This window comes from Platichthys flesus, chromosome 15 (genome assembly GCF_949316205.1).
Source record: "Platichthys flesus chromosome 15, fPlaFle2.1, whole genome shotgun sequence".
Taxonomy (NCBI): domain Eukaryota; kingdom Metazoa; phylum Chordata; class Actinopteri; order Pleuronectiformes; family Pleuronectidae; genus Platichthys; species Platichthys flesus.
Genome location: NC_084959.1, coordinates 2,381,482 through 2,390,647, shown reverse-complemented (window position 1 = coordinate 2,390,647; position 9,166 = coordinate 2,381,482). Strand labels below are relative to the sequence as shown.

Genomic DNA, 9,166 nt, shown 5'->3' with positions numbered 1-9,166 from the left:
TCACTTCCATTTGATGCTGTTGTGATCGGTCGGTGCAGGAAACCTCCAGCTGGGTCGTGCATGTGTGAAAAGCAAAAGGTCACGTCAGAAAGCGGCTTCACAGACATACAGGAAAACAAAACCGGGGGATTCAACACGGATTTTGGTACGTTGTGAGTTTTGTTGCTTGCAGAGTTTTAGATTTTGCGTAAACACTTTTTGTGCGTCTCTTTCCTCGACACGGTTCATTGAGAAAGTTCCGTCAGTATCTTCCCTGCAGCTCGTCCCTCTCTACCCCCTCTCCGACTTCCTGTGGTGGGATCAGAGGCTGACAGGGTCACACCCACCCCACCCTCTTTTATTCCTGGAACTCCACAGTGGGACCCCTCCTCTACGAGGGGGGGAGACACACACACAGACACACACACACAGTCTTGTCACTTCTGGTTTACACACACAACATGCGCATATACATAGTCATGCAGTGTCTCGCTATCACTACTCGTTAGTGCTGGTCTACACACACACTTCACACACTTACTACACACACTGGCAAACACACACACACACACACACAACTCCTGACCCCGTCACTGTACTCCCTGCCGGCAGATGTGGATCAAGTGGGATTTGCAACCAGATTCTCAGTGTTTGCTCGGTTCTGTTCTCCTTGGCGGACCGAGGGTGTGGTCTCTAAGCTGGAGCAAGACTCCAGAAGAGGCCAGACAACTTCGGATTCCACTCCCCCCCCCCCCCCCCTGATTTACTGCTCGTCTGCACGGAGCCGTCCGCACTGTCCTGCAAGCGCTGAGCTCCACCCGGCTGCAGCTCCACCCGGCTGCAGCTCCAGATTAGGTTAAAACAAACACACAAGAGTTTGGTGCAAATCCTGTTCGATCAAGGTCTTTGTAAAACCTCCAGAGCGAAACGCTTCTCCACAGACTCCTGCTCAGCCCAGGCATTAGACAGTTTCGGGCCTTTAGGAATCAGCCTGTTCCTGCAGGAGTTAAACGGTTCTCGATTTCTTCATCTGACTTCTTATAACAGTTCATTTTCTAGACGTAGGATCGTGAGTTTTCAGAGTAAAAGGACTTTATCACGTTTCCCTCTCTGACTCTGAGCCGCTGGTGGAGTTCTGCCCTTCAGCTGCACCGGCTGCCGCCCTCGGCTCTTTCTAACAGACAATAACAAATCCTCCCTCCTCCGGCTCGTCTGACACGAACCTAAAAATGTAAACAGTACGCCGGCTTCAGTCGCGTCTGGCCGAGAGGGAACAAATCTGATTTACTCCTCCACAAACTGGACGTCAACGTTGTGAGAGGAGGAATGTGGTGTGGCTCCGCGAGGTCCGTTTCCATCCTGCGACCAGACATCGGCCATTTTTAATTCCACGCGGCCTCCACAGAACTGAATAGACAGATTCAGGTGAGAACCGACCAATCACAGAGGAGAAGAAGGGATAACAGAATCAGTGAAGCAACTACATGAACATTTTTGGGAATTTCCTGTTTCCTCCACATTTATCGTCATGTCCGTAACTCTATACAACCACAACCTGTGCATCGCTTACAACTAGTTAAAGTATTTTTGTTGGAAGGTAGAGGTGAGGGGCGGGGCCTGTAGAGCAACAGGGGCGGAGCCTGTGGAGCAGCAGTAGGCGGAACATGAGGTATAAACTGTGTAAAAATGTGTTTTAATCCATTTCTATATGTATTGGTATGGATCAGACCTCAGGGTGTAACCTATGCTGGTGCCGCAGTGCATTCTGGGTTATGCCCGGCTCTCGCTGTGTGATTGCCTCAGGTCAGATGAATCACATGTTTCCCTCAGTGTTTCACGTCTCTGGACATTTTCTGCTTTTATATTCAACCGTCACTAAACATGTCACGTGATCAGTCGGGCCTCTCGCACATTAAGAAGATCTAGAACCACTGAGAGTGTGTTGGTTTGATTTGTTGGTTCCCAGTTCTGGGGGGGGGGGGGGGGGAGGTGTGGCATCAAGCTGCCGTCACCTTTGTTTAGACGCACAGAGGGGGCTCTGTCCTCGCACAATGGGCCTGAGAGTCCTGCATGTGTGTGTCCCCTGTGTGTGTGTGTGTGTGTGTGTGTGGGTGGAGGGATGGGGGGGGGGGGGGGGTTGCCTGCAGCCACACCCTGGCTGATTGGCTGAGGCCCCACCTCGCTGTGGAATCCACTGGAGCCAGGTCACATGTCGAGAGTCAGAACAAAACACAGTCAAGAAAAATACTCGTTAGTGTCACTGGAGGAAAAGTTCACACAATGGTTTTTATGGATCAAACAGGATTTTATTTTTCTCAGCGATGAATTCTCGATAAAGAAAATCCGACGAAGACTCAAAAGGTTTTTTAGCCTCTTAAACTCATACTCTTTAAAACACTGGTTAAAAAGAACAGCTTGTAAAGTGTTTTTGCTTTGAAACTTGATCAGATAAAGAAAAAATAAATAAATAATAACATGTACATTAACAAATAATAATAATGTTAAAGAAGAGAAACTTGTTGTGAATGTATTGAGTCTGAAACTCTTTATTACTCAATATAATATTATAAAAAGTTTTTTTCTAAACTTCAGTGTCTCTCCGGCTGTGCTAATCTAATTCTGTTTAATGTGTTTATTGATTAAGATAAAGACCAAATCCAGCCCAGTATTATTTATTAATACATTTTTGGATTTTGTTAAATGAGAAACGGACACTTTAACTTGTTCAAACTTTTGTATCAAGACGAGTATCGATCCCTGGGTTTTGGTTGGTCAGATGAATTTCTTAAATCTGACAGCATTTTAAAGAAGAAGAAACTTGCTCATAAGTTAAAACTTGTGGTGGATGGTTTTGTAAATTCTGGATATTAAATCGTGGAGCTTGTTCATAAATCACATAAAATGTATAAAAACCCTTATATTATTATTATAATGAACATTATCTGTATGTTCACCGCCCGCTCTTACTTTTACTTGGAAACACGTTGCTTGATTTAAACTACGTCACAGTTGTGAGTTCACTGGAATCTCTCTTATATTTAGTCCAGATTAATTTAACAGAGGCACACACACAGTTATCACTCATAGAACAAGCTGCTCTACATTTCCCATAGAGCAGTGGGGCTGTGCGGTGGGTCGATGGTGCAGACAGGATGTGGAGAAGTGGTTTTGTGTATCTGAGAATCAGTTTCATTGTGAGATGACGATGATGATGAACCTTTATGTTTAATCGTGTTTCACTGGTATTTAACTTGAGTAGAGGCATGAATCCAATAAAGGTATTTCTGTGGTAAAACAACAAACTACAATTAATCTGAAACGTCGACTTTATCATCATCTGAGCTCAGCAGGGAAATAAAATACAACAAAGAGGATGAAGGGGAAGTTGTAGTTTGTTTTATAACTTCGTGAGAAGTGAATTAAACTGTAGATGAAGATAAACATGAGTCAATATCTTTTAATACAGGAACAGTCAAAGTTTATAGACCTGTCAATCAAGAGACACTTCCTCCTGGTTTAAACTGAAGGAAATACTGTCGGGCAGAAACTACAACATGAAAATCGAGATTACACAAATTGTATTCACTAATATTGTTTCTAAGAAATCAAGTTCACTCCGGAGTGTCAGAACTTTTCCGTTTTCTGTCATTTGGACATTTTTATTTGCAGCCAAAACCAGAAATAGCTTAACTCAACATCTTCCTTTTTCTTTTATATGTTATTAAACTGTGCTGTTATTGATATGTATTGATCTAATTCAATGTATTTATTGATAAGGAATCTAATAAGGACCAAAACAGCTCTTGTGTTATTATCGATATCTTTAAAACTTTTATAGATCAGATATATTTAAAGCAAAAAGTTAAACTGATGTTGTCCATTGAACTTTAACACGTTTGATTCTAAATCTGTCGACTAACAGATTCTTAAATGTTCCTTTTCATTCAAACCATAATTTGCCAAATTCTCCAATTTATTTCGCCATAATTGTTGAATTTCAACGATGTTTAATGTTCGAAAGCTCAAGTTTCTTTGGTGAAATGAAAGATCGACTGGAGTATTGATCCTCGGGTTCTGATATCGGTTCCAGTCGTCTACTGGTTTGTGTTGTTTTGTCGACTCACGACACAGATTCTCCCTCAGAGTTGATGATTTACGTTCGAACGCAGTGAATAAGTTCCTGCAGAGTTCGATCTCAAAGAAATTTTGAACGTGTGATTGGAGGAAGTGGACGTGCACAGAAAATGGAGCCAGAGAAGAAGAAGAAGAGAAGAGGGTGTGTTGTGTTAACTAGAAGTGTGTGTGTGTTGACTCCCTCTTCCACGGCACTCCCTCTCCCCCTCTCTCTCTCGCTCTATATGTATGTGTGTGTGTGTGTCTCTCGCTCAGCTTCCAGAATAGGGTGTGTCCGCCTGCCTGCCGCTGAAAGGGAGGGAGGGGTCAGCTCACGGCTTCTCCTCCCTTCTCTCTCTCTCGCTCTCTCTCTCTTTCTCTTTCTGTTATTTCTCTCATTCCCTCAGTGGCAGCCTCAGGATCAGGCCTTTGTCTCTCTACCTCCTCTGCCTCTTCTCTCTATCTTCACTTCTCTCTCTCTCTCTCTCTCTTTAAATCTCTCACACCTCCACCACCTCTCGGCAGATTCTTATTTTTTTTAGAGGAGTGGTTTTTCCTGTAGCTTCCCTTCAGAAGAGAGGTAACGCTTCCTACCTCGGAACTCGTCGCTTCCTGTCTCGCTTCCTCTCCCACTTCCTCTTCTCTCTTTTTTATATTTTCCTGCTTCCTTCCTCCCCCCCCCCCCCATCCCTCTTTACTTCTAATTTTCTTCAAATCCTTTCAACCAACCCCCCCCCCCCCCCCACCCGGCCTCTCCCCCCTCGCCTGGAAGTTTTGGCCTTTCCTTTTTTTTTAAACACCTTCCTCTCACTCTTTCCTCCCCCCTTCTTCCCTCTCTGCAATTCCACCCCCTCCCCCCTCAACTACCCCCTTTATCACCTCTCCTCTCATCTCCTTCCTTACCTCCAACCCCCCTCCCTTCTCCTCTTCTCTACCTCCTCTCACCTTCTTCTTCTTCTTCTTCTCCTTCTCCTCAGTGCCAGTTGAGTCCTAAGCAGAAGAAGAATGCCGGCGGCGCCCAGAAGAAGCAGAGGAGCCCGGCCAAGCCGAGCCCCCTGACCCGGAAACAACAACAACAACAACAACAACAACAACAGCCGCCACCGCCGCCATCGCCATCACCTCCGCCACCTGCAGTCCAGGAAGAGGAGGAGGTGAAGGAGAAGGAGGAGCCGGTGACAAGGCCTCGGCCGCCGAAGGAGGAGGTGGAGGAGGAAGTGGTCGAGGAGGAGCGAGAGGAAGTGGCGGCCAAGTCTGTGAGGAAGAGGAAGAAAGGAAAGGAGGAGAAGGAAAAGGAGGAGACAGACATGCCGTCCGTACAGATCAAACCGGAGCCCGAGGAGATGGAGTGCACGGTGAGGAGGAGGAGAGGGAGGGATGGAGGGAGGTGATTGGCTGATTGATTTGGGCGGAGTAGGCCGGAGGGTTGACGGACAGATGGGTGGATGATCGTCAGGTAGGCGGGGCCGGGATCTGGCGTGTTCGATCATGCATGATCTCTTGTGGAAGTTACGACTCATCTCGGCGTCGGAGAAGTTTTACAAATTAGTCAGTGATTAACTCTGAGGAACAATTTGTCAAATATTAAGACGAGTCTGAACCTGGAAGCCACGAGTTTCACAACTGATCTCACAGATGATGCTGAGTCAGTACAGCATTTTAATTTGGTCTAATTTCACAGATGTATTACCCAAACTGTCTTGTGCCTTAACAAAGGATAATGACCTCGTTCCTGTTGTGCTTAAAACCCATTAATTAGATGATTTGATGGAACGATTTGCTTGTTTACAACCTTCCTGGTCACGTGACTTCTTGTTTCTGGTGACATCATAAACACAAACAAAAGAACAAGACGACAAACGTGACACTTGAGTTTAAATATCTAGAATCTGCATCGTCTTGAGATTCTACATCAAGAGCGAGTCGCTCTCTGCTTCCTTCAGTTTTATAAACATTAGGCTAAAATACGAAAGCTGCCGTCGTTTGATTTTGACGTCACTTGTATAACATGGTTGTTTCAGACACAGATTTGTTTCTGAAAGTTCTCAGATGCTGAAACTTTGCGGAAATTAACGACTTGTTAAATTAACGAGGAAGGATTTCACTGGCATGATTGAAATGATAAGGATCAGGATACATTTGTCCTGCGGTGCTGTTTTGTATTTGAACGAAGCTGGAATAAGTGCTGACACCTTTTCAGATGCCGGACATGAATCTATACCTGTTTTAGGGTATATATTGTTTTACCTTTGTTAAATCACAACTTTACACTGAGGCGTAGATTCAGTGGAAACATGGCAGAATATCTCTCTTGTAGTTCTGAGGCTCAGCAGCAGTTGAAATTTGCAGCGAGAGAAAACAAAATATTAGCTCTGCTGAAAAGTTAAGTTTCTGTTTTTCCTTCCCGAACATTCGGTTTGATTTTGAAAAGGACATTTTCCTCCGAGTTCCACGTTCAGATCAACAAACACTTCAATTAGATCACTGAGATTTAAATTGCTTCAGCTGTTTCTCACCTCTTCCCTCCACTGAGTTTAATGTGATATGTGTTTTTTTCAAGAACCTACGGAGAGACACACAAACAACACAATGACAGTCTTCAAAAGAACCTTTTTCAAAACACAACACAATTAACTTTGGCTATTTGACTTTGAATAGAAGGTTGTGCGGTGAAATATTGAAAAGAGAAATCCAAAGCTGCGTATTGAGACTTGAAACCTTCTCTTTGTTATCGTGTGAAGTTAAATCCTATTTTTCTGAAGGATTTCTGATTCTCTTGAACTGAACTCAGAACCTTCTGACAGAATCTCAGGATGTTTTTCTCACACGTTGACAGATGATTACAGATATTTCCTCACAGTGACGCAGCAGCCATGTTGCTTCAGTCTTTCTTCACCTCGTCCTCACAGTTTCATTTTAGAAAACGATATCAGACGCGAGAAGTTTCCTGTAAATGAGAACAGAGGATGTGGGCGAATGATGAAGAGGAGGAACAGAGTGAGATGGAAATGAGAGTGGATTAGTGGGCGGAGCTCAGAGCGGAGGGTGAGGCGCCGATTGAAGGAAGTGGAAGAGGGGAATTGACGTGGGGGGGCGTGTGGGAGTAAGAGGGGGATGGACTGCTCCATGAATGGTGGGTGAGGAGACGAGGAAGAGGAGGAGTTTGGGGAGAGAGGTTAGAGACATCAGATGCTTTGAAAGGAAGGAAAATGGTCATGTGAGATTCTAGTGTTGGCAATTACAGTTCTTCTTCTCCTTCATCCTCTTTCTTCATCTTCCTCTTCTTGGTCCTCTTCTTTTTCTTCTTCTTCATCTTCGTCCTCTCCCCCTTCGTCCTCCTCTTCTTTTCTTTGTGAGTTTTGCCTCTTGTGGACAGCAGTGGATTTATTTCTGAGGACGTTCACAACAGAGGCTCCCATCAGGATACACGAGGCAGCTGGACCTCTTTTATTTTGAAAAGTCATGGGTCGTTTCTTCTCTCTGCTTAAAACTGTGATCTAAGATCTTCCACCACTTGTTAGTCGTTCCTAAAAGTCAAAGGTGGAAACTCAGGTTGACCTGCTGAAGCCATAAGGGCCCGAGGCTCTGGAACTTCTTGTGTGAGGAGATTAGTTCTTCTCAGCACTTTATCTGTTTTAAAATCATCGTTTGAAGCAGAGTTGGTTTTAACTGGTTTTTATGGTGTTTTTAAATATATTCTTTAGTTTTTGTGTCATTTTCTTTTTTCGATTACTGCTACAGAAGTACAGTTTGGATATTATCATTATTATTTTCCTCTGGACAAACAGAAACTGAGACTTTTAGAATCAGAGATGCCTCACACTCCCTGATTGGTTCTTATCAGTCACGACTGAGGGTGGATTACAAATTAAAAGCGTTCTAACGTTTCCTGTCAGTAACAGTTCCACCTCACTGTCGCTCCAGGGGAAGAACCCCTCCCCCCCCCCCGCCTAGTTTTGAAAAGTCCTTTTCAGGCGTGTCAGTAGGGACCTTAGGTCACATGTGACACACGGAACTAACATGTTTTAGTTTTGAAACTCCAGCGTTTTGATTCCAGCAGCAGTGAATGATTTGTGTGAACGTGGAGTGAAGCAGCTCAGAGCAGAAAACAAACCTGTGACCTCTGCCTGGCCTCGGTGGATATATAAAGATGACAGGATATATTAAGATCATGATGACTCCACTCTGTCAGCGGGATGTCAGGGAGCGAGGCAGCGGGCCGAGCGGCAGCAGGTAGAGCGGCAGCGGGTAGAGCTGCTGCACGCCGAGCCGCCGTAGAAACGTCACCGACCAGAACACTCTGCTCTCGCGCCGCTGAAGTGTGTTGACATTTGCGGGTTTTGCATTTCAAGCGGCCGGCGTTGACCTTTTGTTCATTATTATCCTGATGGACTTTGAGGGAGGGAATCAGCAGAACGAGCTCCAGGAAACAAATAGCGGTGAGGTCGGGGGTCAGAGGTCGCTGACAACAGGCTGCGTGAATCATTGGGAGGAGAAAGGCTCCTCTTGAAACCAAACTCCTGCCGGGGTCGGTGCTGCACGCCGCCTGAACTCTGACCTTTATCTCCCAGGATCGAAACTCTCTCCGTCAGAGCTTTCTACAAATACATAAAACGTTTTATGATTTATACCGAATCAGGGAGTTTCTATAAACTGAAGGAGTTGTAGTTTCTTATTTTCTCAGATTTGATTCTGTTAGTTCTCATGAGAACGAGTGCACCTGATTCCACAGAGATATTTGTTTTTTGTGACCTTCAGTATTTAGTCAGTACAAATCGTAGCAGATAATCAAATCCAAATGTTTACTTACACTGTTTATTCACTGTTTATTCTACCATGAGGACAGTAAACGAACCGATTTACACAAGAATATTATCTTGAATATGCCAAAAAACACGATTACTTCAACAATCCTATTCTTTCATAACATTACATTGCAGCTGATTATTTCTGAAAGTTGGTGTTTAACTTTGTTTGGGTTAGTTTGCTGCGGTGCTTGTGATCATAGCTCAATTATATAAAAGTTGTTTATTTGTAAGCAGAAATAGGCAAAATCCAATTAATGTGATTTGGC

At 44.4% G+C, this 9,166-nt stretch overlaps 1 protein-coding gene across 2 annotated transcripts in view; it reads left to right on the top strand.

The window, feature by feature from the left end:
- Window positions 1-9,166, top strand: part of klf8 (Kruppel like factor 8) — a 52,284-nt gene that overhangs the window by 21,567 nt on the left and 21,551 nt on the right. For both annotated transcript variants that reach the window (XM_062405797.1, XM_062405795.1), the window contains exon 2: window positions 5,070-5,447. In XM_062405797.1, coding sequence (XP_062261781.1) covers window positions 5,070-5,447 — 378 coding nt within the window. The remainder of the gene's footprint in view (window positions 1-5,069; window positions 5,448-9,166) is intronic.